We start from the raw sequence: 21,336 nt of genomic DNA on the forward strand, positions 1-21,336 counted from the left end.
AAAAAATTTGAGGTTATTTAAGACAGAGAAAGGTATACTTTCACCAAGTTTCGTCAAAATTAAATTATTTTTGCGGAAATGAGAAATATAAAACGAAAAATCAGAAAAAAACCTGTTTTTCGCATTTTTCTCGGAAATTTTAAGGTTATGTTAAAAAGTGACCTCTACAAAAGTTGTAGATTTTTGCATGATCTACAACTTTTGTATTGGATATTTTTTTGTTTGACGTCAACTTTCGCCAGAAATCCTAATGATACAATTTTTCATAACTTTTCAACCCCCCAAATCAACCCTCCGCCGGTTTATTATAAGCCCTTTTACCATTTCCACTTATAAAAGTTCAGGTAACATTTTTTTTCTCCAAGTGTAATTTGGTTGGACTATAAAGGACCTAAAATAAAAGAAACATTTATCTGCTGTATTTCTCAAAATAATATTTTAATTTTTATCATTTGTATGGAAACTTGTTATTGTCTACTTAAAGACATAAAATTCCGTTAATAAATTTTGGCTCTTTCACAATTAGTTATTGATGTAATTTTAAACATAAACTAAACAAGCAAGTCTTATATTATAGGCATACTAGTTTATTATCAATATTAATTTTCTGATAGGTAACTTATAAACATGACACATTTAACTTTGTATTTCAACAACTATAAATCCATTGCATGGTATTGAAATTATCTTAAAAAATAGTATTACGAGTGAATTTTAAGTAGCATGGGGGCTTTGATATTAAGCTAATTCAAATAAATTTAATTTTTTTTTCTAATAAAAAAGTTTAGATAAACTATTTTAGGCCAAGCTTAAAAGAATTTGGGTGACTGAAATAATTAAAAAATACATATGTGAAGAAATGTCCGCAACCGTTTTTTGTAAGATACAAAGCGCTGAAATTTGAAAATTTTACATTTTCTGAAATATCTCTCCAAAGATGCTTAAAATATCAGCTGTCACTAAGAACTCTAATAATTCGACACCACTGAATATTTTAGAAATTATATTTCTATTGGTGTTTCTAAGAAAAAGTATTTCTTTCATTTTATACAAAAAGCTAACCATTTTCGAGTAATTTATTTTTTAACATAAAACTGTTTAGCTAGAAGTGCAATTTTATTTATAATGTATTTAACAAAATTTCATTTTTTTGTGAAATAAGTAGTTCCAGAAAATTTTAAATTAATTGAAATGTTCCATAATTGTAACAGTACCTAAGGTAAATTACAAAATATAAGTGTGGAATATGAACGATCATTTTAAAAATTAAATTTCGTTCTCTTTTTAATACTTTATTACCTACTAAAAATTATTCATATTTGGGTTTAATAATGTTTTAATAGGGTCTAATCTTAATGTAGTATTTCATTTATATTCAATATAATTTTTTCTAATGCACAAAAGTCAATTCTTCTTCGAGATGCTTTTAAATTACATGGAAACTGAATATTATATCTGATATTTCCATCAAAAATTAACTGTTTTTGAACAAAAGTAAAAAACTAATCAACTCGGAGCAAGTTTTAAGGTTTATTTTACAAAGATGAAGTAAATACTTTCAGACCATTATCATTTGGTAAAACAAAAGCAAAGTGTAATAATTTGAAATATATTGGTCGATAAATGTTCAAAATGTAACCTTGGAAATACCTTTAACAATAACAACATTTTTATGTACATTCCAGATATTCGTAAAGAGGGTTCAAATAAACTAGAATTTACATTCATACAAAAGTAGGAAAATTCCCAAGAAATAAAAATCGACATGTTTTGGAGTTTTTCTCAAAACTTATTCCACACTCAATAATTTATACTTTTGTTACATAATGCGTAAGGCGTTCCATTTAAAATAAACCTTTTGTTGCACGGAAATATGTAGCTGATCATTGGGAAACATTTCTGAGAAAAATGTGAAAAGTGGAAATAAATAAGTCAGACTAAAAAAAAATTGTCATAGAGAAAAAGGGAACTGAAGAAGTAATGCGTATTAAATACTCATCTTGTATATTGTATCGGCTATGTATTTTAAATATGTATGTACAATTACGTTTTTCTTAGGAAATGTATGAATATAAAAAAATACTAGTAACATACAGGGTGTTAATGAACTCATGTCAAATATTTTTGCCACATATCAGTTACATATGTCAAAATGAGGTAAATACACGGATTTGTGTTAAGTAAAATGTAATTTTATAATCTGACTTACCTCAACATTGCAAAGAGCCACCTTTTGAGAACTGCTGATTTTCCATGTTCGATGTACCCACCATTTGCTTGCACACAAGCTTCAGCGCGACGTATCCAATTCGCTTGCACGTGTTGCAATATTGCCACGTCCTTTCGAATCGTATTACAACTTGTAATTTACAAGCTTCGGCAACAGATGTCGCAGTAGATCGATGTCACAAACTACCGTTGAATACATAACACTTTTCACATATCCCCACAAAAAGAAGTCTAAAGGGGTGAGGTCCGGGGATCGGGGGGTCATCTAACTAGGCTGCCGCGGCCTATACAGCGATCGGGAAAATTAACGTTTAAAAAGTCGCGCACTCTCCGAAAAATGTGAGTGGGGGCTCCGTCATGCAGTAACCGCATATTTTGCCGAATATTTAATGGCACATCTTCTTATAATAACTCGGGCAAGCGATTTTGCAAAGAATTTAGATATGAAGCACCGTCTAAGCGTCTAGGCAATTCAAAAGGTTCAATTAAAGTGTCATTAACGATACCGGTCCACATGTTCATTGAAAACTGTTGCTGAAAGGCACCGCGACGTACACCATTTCAACTGAAACATACTTCATCTGTAACAAGTATTTGCGCTATAAACTGAGGATTTCTTGCATGTTCCTGAAGCAACCATTCGCAAAAGCCTCAGCGTAGTGAAATCCTCAGGAGTAAGCACTTGACACACATTGAATATGAAATGGGTACAACTGATCTTCTCGTAATGTCCGCCGCACAACAGTATGCGAAATATTTACTTGCTATGCGATATTTCTGGTGCTACGATGAGGATCTTCTTCGACGAGATCTAAAATCATCTCGACAATTAAGATTCTTAGTGGTCGCCCTGGGCCACTGTCGCGACCTCGACGCGGTTGTATTTCACCGGTGTCCAAAACTCTTTGTGCCACAGCAACAAATGTTCGCGGTGTGGGGACACGTTGTTCAGGATAACTTGCACGGTACACTTAATAAGCTCTGCGGGCATTTTCGTTTACTTCGCCATAAATTATGAGCATATCACAATATTCGCGGTTGCTAAATAAATGCGCCATTTTCAAAAAGAACTTGGAAATACGGCTATTAAATGTACTCTCGAACAGCACAGCAATCACTACAACAATGTATTACAAACTGACTCTCGAATACAGTCCGACTTCATAAGAAACCTACAAACTCGTAAAAAGTGTTACAGAATTTTTTGTAAGTATGTACTCGCCATGATAAGATATTTGTGTACATGTATTTCCACATTTCCAAAACAGTTTTAAACACATTTTTAATTAGCTTTTTTTCTCTATGAACTTCTGATACAAGTTTGTAACACCAGTTAGAGTAGTTTCAAAATCTCATGAGCCGCGACATGCGCGAAAGGCGTGGCGTATCCACATAATTCTTCTAATAAGCACGTTGTAAAAACATCGACTCAGAATTAGACTACGTGCCTCATTACAACCAGAAATGAACTAAGGCTCTCGGGCATCAATAAAGTCAACTGGCGAACGTTCGTTATATATATTTTTATTGTTTAAANCTCATTACAACCAGAAATGAACTAAGGCGCTCGGGCATCAATAAAGTCAACTGGCGAAAGTTCGTTATATATATTTTTATTGCTTAAATTAAAATAATAAAGAATAGAGAATTTAATTATGATATTTGTAATCGGATCAAAGGCTTGTTTACGCTACGAGAGCTCGAGATAGACTGTGAATAATGGACGTAATGTTTTTAGGGCGCAGAATAATTTAGGCGACGGTCGGAATTATGTTTCTGCGCATATCAAGGTCAAAGCTCATAAGATTTTGAAACAACTCTAACTCAGTTTTTGCTCCTTTTTCACCCCTTCAAATTTTTGACATAAGTTCATTAACACCCTGTATTATATTAACTATCCAAGTGGTAGTTTTACAATTGTTTAATTGCAATACAGATTTCCCACTTTTCTGTTATCGCTGATTACTACAAAATTTTTACTAATGTTTTAGGTTCCATAAATTTAATATGTGTACCTGTAGGCTGTGTGATGTCGGGGGCAATAACACAACCATTAGGAAGAAAAAGAGCAATGCAATTGGTCAACATTCCATTTTTAACTGCTTGGCTGTTATTTCACTTTTCTGAGGAACCCTGGCAAATTTTTTTAGCCCTCAGTATTACTGGAGTCAGTGGAGGACTGCTGGAGGCACCTGTAGGTATAAACTTATTAAGTATATATTATTAAAAATATTTAATATTTCCTTTCTTTGGTCTATTAATTGTTATTTGAATCAAAAACACAAATAAATAAAAAATCTAACGCATTGACTTTAAAACCTCATCTGCCATTATTTGGTGAGTTACTTTTTCTGACAGCACTAACATTAGTTAACTCCTATAATGTAATGATTTGTCCAAATATGGCTATATGATTTATTTATTAATGCCATTCATTCTAATTATAATCTAATGAAAAGCCAGGGCGATAAAAAAGTGCAAAAAAGCCAATAATACTTCAAAAAATAAGAAAAAAGTTCATATGAGCATATGTCCGAAAATGCTTCGCTTCCGAGAAACAAGGTGTTGCAAACAGGATACACCGTTTTCGATAAAATCGCGAAATGGTATTTTAAAACCCAGGCCAGGAAAATAAGCTAGGAAAAGACCATTTCGCGACTTTTTGTTTCGGCAAGCTGAATTTATCACTATAGATGCTAAATATTATGTACAATAACATATTAGTTTCCACAGTCATAAAAATGGGGGGAAGATTGTTTACAGGGTGGTTAATTATATAATGTTTACGTAAATTCCCGTTTTTCGCTTATAACTTTTTTCCGTTCATTTCCAAGAGAAATCAGTAAAGAATTTTTTTTGTCTTCAAAAGACCTACAAAACCAGCCCTCGAGCGTTAAAAAATATTGATTAGATCAAAAATTATAAACAGAAGAACAACAACTGACACAGTTGACGGCCTATTGTTAAACAAATTAGGGTGGTAGCGGCAAAAAAAATACTGTCATAACCGGCAGCCTCAGTACTTTCACTGGTAAAAATATTTTATTTGTGGAAGTATGTTAAGTGCATAAGAAATATTGTCAAAAGTCAGTGGGTCGCTTGATTTTCGGCGAGCCGTGGCGCGGTGGAAGGGTGGGGGAAGCGAACGACAGCGAGTCCGAAGAAAATGACGATAATATTCATAGTCCTGCCGTTAAATAAGGGAAATTCGCTTGAAAATAATATATTTGACAGTCTGTAACTCCGTTGTTTTTCAACGAATCTTGACGATTTTTTTTTAACTTAAAGCTCTTTTCATAAGCTTTCCGAATATGTAATAATATATAACTATATCACGCTCGTGCGTCGTATATTTCATTTTGCAACTAAGGCTAAAAAATAAAAAAAATTCCAGGTTGCAAATTTGAAATTAAAAAAAAAATAGATTTCAATGTATTATTATGAAATCTACCATGAAAAAAATCAGTGCGATTGTGGAAGATCCTCGGGATCGTCCAGACTAATAATTAGTTAATTTGTTTATAAGGCCATAACTTGTAAACTATTCAACTTACCGATTCCAGATTTCGTGTGAGTTATTAGACAGTGATAAGGAATGAGAGGATGCGATGCCAAAACGTTCTGGTAATAATAACGCAGTTTATAAATGTTTAATTCAAAAGTCATAAATAAACTTCTTCTGTTTATAACTTTTGATCTAATCAATATTTTTTGACGCTCGAGGGCTAGTTTTGTAGGTCTTTTGAAGACGAAAAAAAAGTACTTTACTGTTTTCTCGTGGAAATGAACGGAAAAAAGTTATAAGCGAAAAACGTGAATTTACGCAAAAATTATACAATTAACCACCCTGTAAACAATCTTCTCCCCATTTTTATAACTGTGGAAACTAATATGTTATTGTACATAATATTTAGCATCTATAGTCATAAATTCAGCTTGCCGAAATAAAAAGTCGCGTCCAACTCTATATTTCCTGGACTACTAGACGATATGAACATAGTCACACAAATTATCAGTAGACCCAGGAGCAGCCCTCCATAAGAACTGCAAAGTTGTAGAAGCACCAAATTTATAATAGAGATGAAGCAGAAGGAGACAACTAAATTTAAATTTCGGTGTAATGAATATTAAATTATTACCTGTTATTTACGAAAAATACGAGTGCATATAGCTCTTACATGTTTTTATTTATTTTTTAGGTATTAAGTAAACAAATTTGAAAATAAAATGCAATCATTCAGAGAAACATCCTACATTCTTGCTTTCACCTTTGACAAAGTTTGATCACGTAAAAAACAGCTGCTACAAGAAGATCTTTTTGTTTCCATATTTTACTTGGGATTCTTTCATCAGACAGCTTCCCTTCTCGTTATAAACATTAACATAAAAAAATATCTATAAATTAAAATTGAAAAAGGAAAAGAATGAAATGAATAACATTTTTTAAAAAACGATGTTTGTCAAATGATTTACATGACTATACGGATTAGGTATAATTGTTTTTAATATAAAAATTTTTCTTATTTGCCCTTTTTACTAAGTTTCATAAATACACACACAGGGTGTTTCTTGAGTAGAAGTCAAAACTCTAGGACATATTCTATGGCCAAATATAAATGTGGGGTCTTAGAACAGTCAATTGTCCAGCTCCAGTGTGTCAAAAATTAAGAAAAAAAAATCAGCAAACAAATTTTTTATGTTATTCATAGAATGAAAAAATATATCAAGTCGATCTTCATACTGTTGATAATTGAAAATAATTTTATATAGAGAAGATGCTATTAGTAAATTGGTACGAAGTGTCGGTAACTGTAAAGCGGAGTGAAATCTAGAATTAAGTCTAGGAACACGACATAAAATCCTTGAAACTAAGGAGTCTGCATTTAAAGTGTTATTTATATTTATAAAAGGAAAATAATTGAAAACATAATTATCCTATGACAGAGACTATTAGAATTAAAACAAGAAAGCAATACTTCTTGAGGTGTATCACGAGGAGGATAAAATCCATAATTAATAAAATGAATAGTCTTTAAAAATCTCCGTTGTAAAATATATTCGGAATAGTGATTTAACTTCATCAACTGTGAAGAGGTTAATTGAATTATTCAGGGAGACTGGAGCAATTAGTGATCTTCAACACTTTGGCCGTCCTTCAACAAGCCGTTCAATACAAAACTTCGAAGCATTTCGTGAGGGTGAAAGTCCAGAAACATCAATTTAGCACCATGATCAAGAATAGAACATTTCTAGGGACACATTTGCATCTTCATGCTTATAAAATTCAATTGACTCAAGAACTGAAGCCTACTGACAGCGCAGAGCGAAGAGAGTTTGTCGAATGGATTATGGGACAAGTGAATGCTGGTTTTAATAACAAAATCATCTTCAGCGATGAGGCTCATTTTCATCTTGATGGCTTCGTTAATCGACAAAATTGTCGCATTTGAAAATCCACGAGTGATTATTGAGAAACAAAACCAACCATAACGTGTCAGTGTTTGGTGCAGATTTTGGATTGGAGGGATCATCGGACCTGATTTTTCAGAAATGCGGTTGATAAGGGCATGATAATCCAGTTTTCTGTGCCTAAATTGCAAGATATTAATGTAGACGACACGTGGGTTCAATATGCCATACAGCATGAGAAACAATTCAATTACTGCGTGAATCTTTTCCTGGTCGTGTATTTTCTCGTTTCGCTGATCAGAATTGACCGCCCAAATCATGCGATTTAACGCCGCACTATGAACGATTGGAACTACTTTAGTGTCAAAATCATAGAACTTTGGATAGAAAAAAGAAAAAAGAAAAAGAAAGAAAAAAATCTTTATTAGGCTGCTCTCAGGGAACGTTTAAACCTCGGTTTTCTCAATTTTTTTCGATTTTTTCGAATGCTACTATTTTTCCTCACCTAACTATTAAAAAATACAATTTTTTTCAGAAAGTAGATTAAAAAATCTTCAATTTCCATTTTGGTAAAATTTATTTGATCTTGAGTTTGGCATTCGAAAAGTTCAGTGTTCATAAATTTAGTTTCTAACAGTGTTATATCAAATTAATTTGTCCGTTTTCATTCAAGTTCATTTAAAAACATATTTTTATTAAAGTACACATTAAATGCTGGATAATTTATAAAAGTTTTAGACTGAAATACACAAATGTTTGGTGTTTAAAAATTTTTTTGGATTTCACTTAATTTTTACTTAAAAGGCAAGTCGCAAAAAATTTAAATATTTCGTTACAGTCGCGGATATTTATCCTGAGATTGAAGCATGAATATGTTTTTATGTAGGGGTAATAGTTTCAGACAAAAGATAACCTGACCTTACCTCATAATCGAGTTCAAAATCTTTTTCTCTGAAATAACTGATTTAATGTATGATATAAATTATAAACTAGTTTTCTTCATACCGATTTGGATATAAGGATATTACATTTGGGTTAAATCACTTTATAAATAAATAATGGCTATATTGGGGAAAATGTATATTTCTGAGTATATTATTTTTATTTTTCTAATTTTGAGAATAGGTAGGATCATCCAATCTGCATGAATGCATTTTCTACTCGAAGTCATACTTGAGCTACAATTACCGTTCAATTAGAGACATTAAATTACGCTGAAAAATGAAGTCCCGTATAATTTAATTTATCACACAAACAAGAAAAAGAGTTCCATGGAAAGTTTAAAATTTATATCATACATTAAATCAGTAATTTCAGAGAAAAAGATTTTAAACTCGATTATGAAGTAAGGTCAGGTTATCTTTTCTCTAAAACTATTACCCCTACATAAAAACATATTCATGCTTCAATCTCGGGATAAATATCCGTTGCTATAACAAAATATTTAAATTTTTTGAGACTTACCTTTTAAGTAAATATTAAGTGAAGTCCAGAAAAATCTTAAAAAACCAAACATTTCAATACCAAAACAAACAAAATACCAAAGAATATTTCAGTCTAAAACTTTAATAAATTATGCAACATTTAAAGTATACTTTAATAAAAATATTTTTTTTTAAATGAACTTGAATGACAACGGACAACTTTAATTTGATATAACACCGTTAGAAACTAATTTATGAACAAAACTTTTCGAATGCCAATCACTCAAGATATGATAGATCAAAATAAATTTTACCAAAATGGAGATTGAAGATTTTTTTAACTACTTTCTGAAAAAAATTGTATTTTTTAATAGTCAGATGAGGAAAAATAGTGGCATTTGAAAAAATCGAAAAAAAATTAAAAACCGGGGTTTAAACGTTCCCTGAGAGCAGCCTAATAAATGGATCGCATTTTCGATATCTTTCCCGCAAAGGTAATCCCTTTACCTTTAAAATACCGCTTGCTAAACATTTTTATCTTTTTTCTATCCAGAGTTCTATGATTTTGACACTAAAGTGGCGCCGTTGGGTTTTTATTTGTTTTTTTTTAATCCAAGGTTTATACCAACAAGCTTACGACCACCCATGTCTTGAAAGAGAATATTGAGCGTTGTGTCAATGAAATTCAGCCACATGTCTTGAAAAAAATCTTGACAAAAGAGTGCGTATGTACCAGTAAAGCCATGAAGGCCATTTACCTAATGCTATTCCTTACATAATCCTACACTGTATACTTTATGAATCAATAAAAACCTATGTTTTCTATCAGTATTACTTCTTGGCTGAATTTTAGGACAGCTTCATGTAAATAAAATATTAGCACTGGTTATGCGGATATGTGCAATTTGCGTTTATATAGAATTTTCTATTAAGCGCCTCATATCCACAACATCTATCTCAAAGTCTTCATTTTAGAGACAGAAAGAAAAAATATGTATTCTTGATATTGTAAGCGATATTATTTTCATTTCGTATGCAGTTTTCGTTTCAAGTTTGCCTTATAAACCTGTCTAAAATTTTTAACGATTTAGTAGTTACAGAGCACTAGATCAGAAAGGACCAAACCATGTCTTTTTAAATTCTTGGTCATACAGTAAGACTTTTCGGATCCATAACTAAAAAAGAGTTCTGTGGCGTAAATATGAAATATTTCTAAGCGGTTTCACCCTGTAGCTTTTTTGTCAGTGAGAATAATTAGATTTTTATGACGGACTCAGGACTTTAAGAATGCTCAATAATTTTTAAGTGAAAAGTAACCTAATGGCTGCCATTTTAATTACAAGGATTTAAAGGTGATAATGAGATGAATTACAGCACAGCAAGCGAAGCAGTTCAGTATGCTACATGGATGCAATTCAATTTTCCACAAAATTGTATAAAGAATGTAAAATAAGTAAAAAAAAATGTTAACCGAAAGTTAAAAAAATGTAGTTTAAATAACATGATTTTCTTGGCCTTATTGCAACATGACTAATGCTCTATCGTCCTGTGAACGGTCCCTGTATGGTCCACATTTTATTTCATGATAAAACAAGTAATTTTAAGCAAAACGTGTCACATGAACGTTCGCGGTTGAACTCTTCATTTTCACGGACGCAATGTTGAAATTAAATATGCCTATATAAACCAGTGGTGCTGAAGATATTGGTGGGTAATATAACATTATCACTAAAAATTCCAAAATTTCAATGAATATATTGGAAACTGAATATATTATAGGTATTGGAAATTTAATTTTCGATGGTGCCTCTAAGCAAAAAAATATTCCAAAATCGAAAATAACTAAACTATTAATGTAATTTGTCAAATGTCGCAAAATTATTGGCAGATAATTATATATTTTTTTCAGGATTTGTGGCTGTAAATAATTAACATTTCTACATCAATGATTTTTTCAGATTTCAAAAAAAGTAAAAAAAATTCATAAATTTTTCTATTTTCTATTTAAACTAAAGAAAAATGTAACTCTAAAACAATTTATTCTTGGAATAAAATGGAAAAGATGTTTCTTAGAGATTCCACTGAGAATTAAAAATGTTCCTCGTAGGTATTTCCAAAATGTGGTGTGGTAGTGGTCTTGAAATATCAGTATTCTTAATGGCGGTAACTCCCAATATCGCCTTCAATTGTTGTCAGCTTTGTACACCAATACAGTGACATTTTATTTTAATTGCGCGTTAACCTAAGTTTAATCAATATGCTAAGAGATATTTGAATAAATGTGATATTTTTTCAAATTTCAACATCCTTTATCGCGAAAACCAGTGATTCGCTAAAATCTTCTATATTGAATGACACACTGAAAAACCTCCTTAACTTATAACTTAAAAAGCACTCTGAATTTTTTTAATCAATAATTAATATCTTATACCGAGCTTTCATAAATGTTTACAAGCCAAATGGCCGCCGAGATTAAGCAACCAACATTACAGGGTTTGTACTGATAACGGAAAATCATTAAATTGCTGGCACCAATATTAATGATTCGTTTACAATGAACAGTAACAAAATGTTACGTCTACGCTCGAGATAATGCGATCGCTGATTAGTTAAATAGAATCTCGTGAATAATTGCAGTGATTAGTGTACTTATGTAATCTTCATCTTATTGTTTTAATAATTTTTATTTTTATCGAAATTTAATTATCAACATGAAGAAAATAAAATTACTGTTCTCAACAAAATTACTGGTCACGTGACCTTTATGAAGGCTCTGTATACCGAAAAGGAAGCATTAACGGACAAACATAGAATCGATCATTAAAATGTTGGTTACAAGATTTAGTGACATCTTGCATGGACACTCGATTTATCTTTGAATAGTTGTTTAGGTACGTAAAAAATGAAATTAAACTAGATAAACCTAAACAACTAAAGACCGCAAATGACCTTAGGATTTAGTAAATACCACAACAGCAAATAGGCTTTTTTAATTACTGTTGACAATGAGTCTAAAGTAACATTCCAAGTTATGTAAATGCGGAGATAAGAACGAAATTCATTTTTTTATAAAATGTTTCACCAAGCATTTAAAATATCAAGGTCTATGCGAATTATTTGAAATTGTTGATATTGTTATTGTTATTAGTACTGGTGTGACCATTAAAAAATATGTGTCGTTAGGACTACTTTTTAGAGCTCAAATATAAAAACGGATATCTGAAGATCTATCGTACGATGAATTCAGTGGACAGTCCTTACAATATTTTGTTGATTCCAAGACAATTATCGTAACTACTATAACAATTTACCGCGGCAGGGGTTAGAATTGAAATTTGCCGCCAATGGGTTTCTACCTCGGGTGTCAAATGCTTTTAATTCCAAGAAAGTGACGCAGAGGTATTCTTGGAATTTTGTCTCAATAAAATATATGCCGTTTTCAATAAATAATGACCGTTGTCAACAACTGGCATGCAAGAGGTGTGTACTGAGATACACATACATAATAGTAACAAAAATAAATACTAAAAATACCTGTAATATTATCAACAGTACATGGATGTATAGAGTATCATAATTCATCGGAATTTCTCTGAATAGTATTTCAACAAAGAAAGAAAACGTTACTGCATATAGATTATACTTATACGAACTTATGTCAAATATTTTGCCACATGTCTGTTAAGTCAAAATGAGGTAAATACACGGATTTGTGTTAATTTTAAAATCTGACTTACCTCAACATTGCAAGGACCCACCTTTTGAGAACTGCTGATTTTCATAGGAGATGTTCAATGTACCCACCATTTGCTTGCACACAAGCTTCAGCGCGACGTATCCAATTCGCTCGCACGTGTTGCAACATTGCCACGTCCTCTCGAATCGTATTACAAGCTTCGGCAATACAAAGTCGCAGTTGGTCGATGTCACGATTCAACTTCCGTGAAATACACAACACTTTTCACATATCCCCACAAAAAGAAGTCTAAGGGGGTGAGGTTCGGGGACCGGGGGGGGGGGACATATAACTAGGCTGCCATCAGCGATCGGTAAAAGTAATGTTTAGAAAGTCGCGCACTCTCCGAAAAAAGTGAGCGGGGGCTCCGTCATGCAGTTACCACACATTTTGCCGAACATTTAATAGCACATCTCCAATAACTCCGGTAAGCGATTTTGCAAAAAATCTAGATATGAAGCACCGTCTAAACGTGTAGGCAATTCAAAAGCTCCTATTAAAGTGTTATTAACGATACCGGCCCACATGTTCACTGAAAACTGTTGCTGAAAAGCACCGCGGCGTATTTCGTGTGGATTTTCGATAATCCAGTGGTGAGTGTTGTGGACGTTACGTACACCATTTCGGCTGAAACATGCTTCATCTGTAATAAGTATTTGCGCTGTAAATTGAGGATTTCTTGCATGTTCCTGAAGCAACCATTCGCAAAAACCTCAACGTAGTGGAAAATCCTCAGGAGTAAGCGCATGAAGACGTTGAATATTAAATGGACACAACTAAGCTTCGCGTATTATCTGCCACACAACAGGGTGCGAAATATTTACTTGCTGTGCGATATTTCTGGTGCTACGATGCGGATCTTCTTCGACGAAATTTAAAATCATTTCCTCGACATTTAAGATTCTTAGTGGTCGCCCTGAGTCACCGTCGCGACTCGACGGGGTTGTACTTCACCGCACTGAAAGAAATGCGTTTTATTCTTTATTAGAATTCTATATGCCATTATAAGACCATTGTATACTATATGTGACAGTTAAACAGGTGAATATTGGATATAAAACGCGTATTGCTAGCACAGTTGTATAGTGACTATAAACCTTATTCTTTATTAAATTATTGTATAACTAGTATACAACGTTTTTTATACCCTTTACGAAATAATAGCAATAACTGTTATTAAAGTGTTCCATATCGTTATTAGAACATCTAGTACTGGTTATAAGTTTTATAATAATAAATGTATTAAACTGTTGTATACTCTGTATGAGTTAAAAACATATGTCATTAAGTTTTCAGAAATTTTATTGGATAACTGTAATTACAAGCTAAGGTTCTAATGTAAACATACATAAAACATACTTTTAAGCATTAAAAATGATGACAAATCGCTCCCAAAACTGTCCAGTTTATTTTCTTAGCAACGATGCACCCGTATTTTCTTGTATTACATGAGAATTTGCACTATAACTCTTCCACCTTAAGAATGAAGCATCCCCAGAAAGGTTGAGCTTCTTTCCATATAATTTTATTTCCTCTGGTTGATTGACTTTATACCCATGCTCTTCTTTGTCACCGTTAACCTTCTGTTCCTCCATCTTATGTAAAACTTAACATCAGCGATTTCTAATAGGACCTACAAAATAATAATTTTTAAGATTTAGACAAGATTTACATTTGAAAAAACAAAACAATTACAAGCCATAAAACAGTTAGATACTTACATAATAATTTTCCATTTCACACAACGCGATATGATCATGTATCCCACAAAACATGTGCATATACTGTCCATTTTCATCAAACTAGACGTGTGTAAGTCGATGCACAGCGGACTGTCGGAAATTTTACGATTGTTGTATTTTCTCTTCTTGAGTAAAGATAATAAAGACGTTGTGGTTTTGTGTGTTTATTTTGACAATGATTGAACATGTATGGACAATAAAAGTGGACTGTATAAGATAGTTGAGTACCGTTCTGCTTCATGCATAGCATGCTACTGAAATCTTAGAAGGGATGAGCTCGTGCGGCGAACCCTAAATCAGCGGCTGGAATAGCCAGGTTTCTTATTGAGTCGGCGCACTTCGCTCTCGGGTCTGACATATGATTATTATTACAAGACTATGAATATAACTTAACAACGATCATAACCGATTATGCACCGAGAGGTGACGATCACTTAACCATTATAAGATGCGTTTTACACGTTAAAAACGGAAACATATTCAGTATAAGAACGAATAATTCTGTTAATACAATTGTTATATACAAATTCGGATACTGGTCTTTATACAACAAATCTTCCCTACTATACAATTGGAATATAAAGTCTATAACACCTAATAATGTATAAGTAATTCATTATAACCTTTATTTCATAGATGCATAAGGTGTATTAAGCACCTTCCAGTTAAACTGATTGAATAATGAGTATGGAGATGATTGCTTTTTTTTAATAAAAGTCGTATATTGGTTATAAAAGTTTTAATATGCGCTATACACATTATTCTAGATAAACAGTTTAATAAGCCCATTTCTTTCAGTGCGGTGTCCAAATCTCTTTGCGCTTCAGCGAGAAATTAATGTTCGCGGGGCACGTCGTTCAGGATATCTTGCACGGTACACTTGACAAGCTCTGTGAGTATTTTCGTATATTAAATGTACTCTCGAAAAACAGCACAGCAATCACTACAACAATGCATTACAAACTGACTCTCGAATACAGTCCGGCTTCATAAACTCGTAAAAAGTGTTACAGAATTGTTTGTAAGTACTCGCCGCGATAAAATATGTACATGTATTTCAGCAGTGCCAAAACAGTTCTTTTTCTCTATGATACTCTCTAAATTGTTTTTGTTTGACCATTTGCAATTCCAATGTAATTTAAAGTTAGTGTCTGCAATTACTTGTTTGTGACAATTTTTTATTCTCTTTTTATTTCCGCCACTTTGAAAAGTCATACAAATTTTAAATAACACCTTTTGTGCAAAGGATTATTTATTTGTGGTATTTATTTAATTTAATTGAGTATACCTGTCACACTGAAAATAAATAACCCTATTTAAAGTTCAATGTTTTTTAAGTACCTGGTTGCTACTTGTTATAAAATTACACTGCAGTATTAAATCATTAATAAATAATTCCTTGCGCGATAAGGGTTAAAACATTAGTAAAAAACTGATCTGATCTGAGTAATTTCGTGATTTTTTTTTGTTATTATAATTACTTTTATCATTATTTTACAAAACATCGTATTAACATTTAAGCCTCTCTGGAATGACCTACGGAAATCACAAGTTCAATAGTGAGAATTTGTATTGAAATTGTAAGAAATTTATAACTAGTGTAATCTAACCGCTTCATGCTTCAAATAAAATTTTAATCTGTTGTATAGTAATAATTTCTAATCGTAATTGGTAATTACAAACTTCAGTTTTATCAAGTCTATTAATAAAAAAATACATAATTTCATTAAGTTTTTATATAACATATATAACAATAATGTGTAAGTGATTGCACGGTATTGAAGTATAAGTTCAATGCTCTTTGATGCTTCCTGTAACAGTATTGATTACCATTTACATCATTAATTAATATAAAACATAATGAAGGATTTTCCTATTTAACTTTAAATACAAGACATTATTTTGTTCGAGAAAATAAACATTTTAATATCATAATATCAATTGAAAATAGATGGAAAATACGTATTCGACGCTATCCTATATAAAAACTCTACTTTTCGAGATAGGACTGTTAAAATTTCCGTTAGAAATACTATTTCTTGAATATTTTCCAAACGCACAACATATCCCACAGTTTATAGAACGTTTTTTAGGATACAGGCGCAATTTTTAAACGTAGATAATTTCCAATTTTCAGTTTTATTGTGTGTCGTAGTATCGGAGCGGTAAATACTTGTATTAAAAAGAAATGGATATGCCACTTACACAATTGCAACTTATTACATAGGTAGTTGAATAAATTTAACCTGCGCCTGTATCTAAAAGTATTTAACAAAAAAATGTATAGGAATTTTTGTTCCGCATACTATTTTGCAATCAGTGTATCCTTCAAAAATCGAAAAAAGTAGGTACTTGCTATAGACATTTTTAATTAATTGTCTAAGAATAGAAAGGGGCATGATTTGGAGAAAAAAATAAATAAGCTATCTACGTTTATATTTTATTTTATTTTTTTGATGATTTTGATTTATACTTTATTGTGTTTTCGATAAAGAACTCCCATACATTTTTGTACTGTATATTACGCTTATTTTATATTAAAAAAAATTTAAACTCGGAAAACGGCTCATTTTTTCAGGGTAAGAGACACTTTTTCTCTTAAAAGTAACGTTAGGAATTAATTTTAATCAAAAGTCCTCGCAGAATGGCAATTCTTTATTAAAATACAAATACAGTATTTCCATATTAACTGAATCATCAGATTGCTATTTCAAAAATGAAAAATTCCATTTCGAAGGTGCTTTGTACCTAACACGAAAAACCCGCGACACAGTATTTCGTGACCCATGCCTATGGGACTTTTTTCTTATTCTAAGGAGTTCTATTACTAGATAAAGATTAGCGGGTACAATTCGGGACTTTACGCAGGGTGTTTCGTAAATGAGCAATGGCCAAACTTGGTTTCCAGAAGCCCATATTATTAGGAGAGATAAAGGATGTCCAATTTTAAGGAAAATTTCTAATAAATTTTACAATTGAGATATCGGCAGCACAGTTGGTATTAGGTTAATCAGGTTTTTGCCAACTTTAAAAATCATTTCAATTTGAGCTGCCTTATTGCGGGCGATATGAATTCTCGACGCTTTAGTACGAAAACATAGATAGCATGTTTTCCAACTGAAATCTGAGATAGCATATTTTCGTACTAAAGCGTCGAATTGTTTATCTATCTCTGGGACAAGAAGTTAAGAAAATATAAACCGTTTACAAAGACATAGTCCGTACTACGGACTATGCCGTACGATATTTGTTGAGACAGAACTCCAAGAAAACAATAAACCAAAGTTCTGTTATCGGAACTACTGTATCAATTTACCGTGGCAGGGGCGTAACTTGAAATTTTTCGCAAATGTCTTTCTACCTCAAGTATCGAATACGGTTAATTTCAAGAAAGAAAAATTTCTTGGAATTCTATCTCAACAAATATCGAACGGATTTGCATTTAAAAAATTACATATACAAAAGGTACCTACTTTTTATTTTATGATCTTTTTATAAAAGGGATTAACTATAGGTCCCACCGGGAACTGCGTCGATCAATATCTAGGAAAGTACTGCTCCGAAAAATTTGAAATTTGACAACATGACAATGCCTCTGGGGCAAACACAACTAAAATATGTAGAACTCTTCAACACTTCCGGTTATACCGGAAGTCGACACCAACTCCGTTATTTTAAATGGGACAACCTACCTATATATTATTGCATTTTCGGATACGGGAAATTTGAGGGTCACTTAATTAAATATTCCCTATACCTAGGAGTTAGACTTTGAGATATTAATATTTATAGAAAAAATTTGACAGATGCAATTAATTGTATTGTCTTACAACTTATTTTTTATTGTCGAATGTTCGTAACTACATAAAAACGTATTTTCCAAATCGTGAGATCGTATCTTAATTTTTGTTAACATTAACAGTAGTTTATGAGAATCCTATTAATATTCGAGCAGAAATGTAGCAAAAAATTTGAAAAGCGAAAACCAGTTTTAAAAATGAATTTACATTATTAAAATTAGGCAATCATTCTGTAAAGAATCAACCTATCTCTTCAAATAATTGGGAATCATGTCGAATATTTATATATTATGAAGCCCAGAAGCAGAAACCAGAAGTCGGAGGAATGTAGTGGCCAACACACTTTCCAAATCGTTGGACAGATAGGAAAAGTGATTATCAAAATGGCCCACGCTATAAAATCGTTACTTGTTTTGATAGACAAAGAATAGATAGGCAAAGTAGGTACTGTTTGTTATCTTTTACTAGAAAACGAATGTGATGCACAATTTTATGTGTATTTGTGGTATAATTTTAGTTTTTCCCCGTTAATTGGTATTTTTCTACCTATGAAAGAAATTAAGAAAATAATTAAAGAACCCTTTGCGCGAAAATGATCAGTCAATAGTTCGCCCCCACAGAGCCTAGCCCGAGAACAACGAAGGAAGGTTAAACATTCCTAGTTAAGGCTAAGACCATGGCATAACAATTCGGAAAACCATCGTATTTTAAATATCTCATTATTTATGCGAATATTATATTTTAATTAATATGTGAATATTATACGAAATTAGCCAAATGATACAACAAAAAATACTAACTTAAAAAAAATTCTTTTCTAGACAATTTACATATAGATGCTTATCCCCTTACACCAGGGTCTACAATTATTTTATTTAACGTTTCGAAAAATCAATATTTGTGTTGATGTCTCTTTTAATTAGATTTGGGAGTTTAAATTGTTTTATTTTGAAGCAAAAATTGTTGATAAAATATTCTGATATTTTTTCAGATTAACTATGATGTATACTTTTTGAATATGCATTAGAAAATATGCCAATTGTCAAAATAGAAGCGTGTTAGTTGCTTCAGAATGATTTATGTATATCTACCTGCAAATCTTCCATTTGTATGTGCTACCAAAATTATTTTAAATTAAAATAATTTTTAGATATATTTGCATATACTGTTGCATAACTGAATACTCGAAAATTAGTTGATATACAATTTAGTGAAAAATAAAAGGTTAATCGAAAACCAATGTAGTGATAATTATTTCTATGAACTTCAAACAATGTTTTATTCACGTAGTAATTTTTCGGTATTTTATGTAATGTCAATTACAGTCTAACAATGTTATCAAAATTATCAATGTTTTTTAATTGAAATTTATTTTTCAGGTTCTGACCTATGTAGCAGAAATAACTCAACCCCACCTAAGAGGAATTTTGTCGTCCACAAGCTCGATGGCTGTGATGTTAGGCATTTTAAGTCAATTCTTATTAGGAGCGCTTCTTCGTTGGAGAACAATAGTTTTAATAAACTGTGCGGTACCTATATTATCGTTCGTTTTATTAATATTCGTGCCTGAGACTCCGATATGGCTCATTTCTAAAAAGAAATTTGACGAGGCTAGAAAGAGCATAGCTTGGCTGCGGGGATGGGTGCCTGTACAAAACGTCGAGAACGAATTTCAAGAGCTTTGCAAACAAAGGCTGCAAGAAGAAACAAGGCACGTTAAATCAGAGTTGACGGAAGATTTAACAAATAAAATGGATGGTACAAAGAAGCCATCTAATATTGAAAACTTGAAATTATATTCCACGAAACAATTTTTATGGCCATACTTTGTGGTTAGCCTGGTTTTCTTTTTAAGCCACTTTAATGGAAATACTACTTTGCAAATTTACGCTATTAAAATATTTTCCACGTTGAAGACCCCTATTGATAAGTACTACGCCACCGTGATATTGGGGATTGTACAGTTCCTAGGATGTATCATTTGTGTAGTTTTTGTTAATATTCTTGGGAAAAGAACGATTAATTTTATTTCTCTTTTGGGATCTGGAATCTGCTTCATCGTAGTAGCTACCTATGCATACTTTATAGATGTCAAATACTTTGAAGATACAGTAAAGATAAATGGAACTAGTAACGCAACACACGAAAGTACGTTTAATGAAGTACCCATTCAAGATTTCCGATGGATACCAGTCACGTTTTTGGTTGCTTCGGCTTTCCTAAGTTATGTAGGAATAAAAATTTTGCCTTGGATTCTGACCGGAGAGGTTTACTTTAGTAAAGTTCGCGCCACAGCTTCCGGCATATCGGGTGGAACAGGGTATATTTTCAGTTTCTTGGCGAACAAAATATTCCTGAGCATGGTCTCTTGTTTCACTCTGCCGGGAGTATTTTGGTTTTATGGAACAGTAAGTGTAGTAGGTACTATTCTTCTGTATTTCTTGCTACCAGAAACTGAAGGAAAATCTCTTTTTGAGATCACAGAACACTTTGCTGGACGAAATAATTTGACCAACAGTGTTCGAAGAAAAAAAATCCAACATTCATCTGGAAAAAACAACGAAGCGTTTGAACCAGACATCCACAACGGACATGTTGAAAGTAGATTATAAAATGTTAACACAGCAAATTATTTATTTATATCTTATTTTTAATTAATAATTTAATAATTAATATATGTATTAGTGTTAAACGCTTTGATTTTTACCTGGTAACAAAACAAATTTTCTTTAGATACCTAAGCTTATTTGTGAGTTAGAAAATATTTGTAAATAGAAAATAAATTTCACCAGGTCTGTATAAAATATTTATTTTTACTGGTAAATACCTATATTTTAATAAAACAAAAGAAAAATAAAAATCATTTTCGAATTGTACTAATTGCTTCTTGAGCCACAGAGCAGTAAAAACAAAATATTATGTCACATAATTTTCCCCGATCGCTCCCACTTGGACAACTCTGGCATAGCAGAACGCTAGATTGCCCGGGATCGTCC

The 21,336-nt window shown here is 32.0% G+C and overlaps 1 protein-coding gene across 2 annotated transcripts in view; it reads left to right on the forward strand.

Moving 5' to 3' along the window:
• The window catches only part of LOC108903670 (facilitated trehalose transporter Tret1-like), a 56,132-nt gene extending 35,000 nt beyond the window's left edge, over window positions 1-21,132 (forward strand). The window contains exons 3-4 of one of the 2 annotated variants that reach the window (XM_023457315.1): window positions 4,221-4,423; window positions 19,720-21,132. In XM_023457315.1, coding sequence (XP_023313083.1) covers window positions 4,221-4,423; window positions 19,720-20,952 — 1,436 coding nt within the window. In that variant the 3' untranslated portion in view covers window positions 20,953-21,132. The remainder of the gene's footprint in view (window positions 1-4,220; window positions 4,424-19,719) is intronic. The other variant, XM_023457316.1, reaches the window with a different exon arrangement.
• Window positions 21,133-21,336: the final 204 nt, after the last annotated feature.

The sequence above is a fragment of the Anoplophora glabripennis genome, unplaced genomic scaffold (assembly GCF_000390285.2).
Source record: "Anoplophora glabripennis isolate ALB-LARVAE unplaced genomic scaffold, Agla_2.0 scaffold89, whole genome shotgun sequence".
Lineage (NCBI taxonomy): Eukaryota > Metazoa > Arthropoda > Insecta > Coleoptera > Cerambycidae > Anoplophora > Anoplophora glabripennis.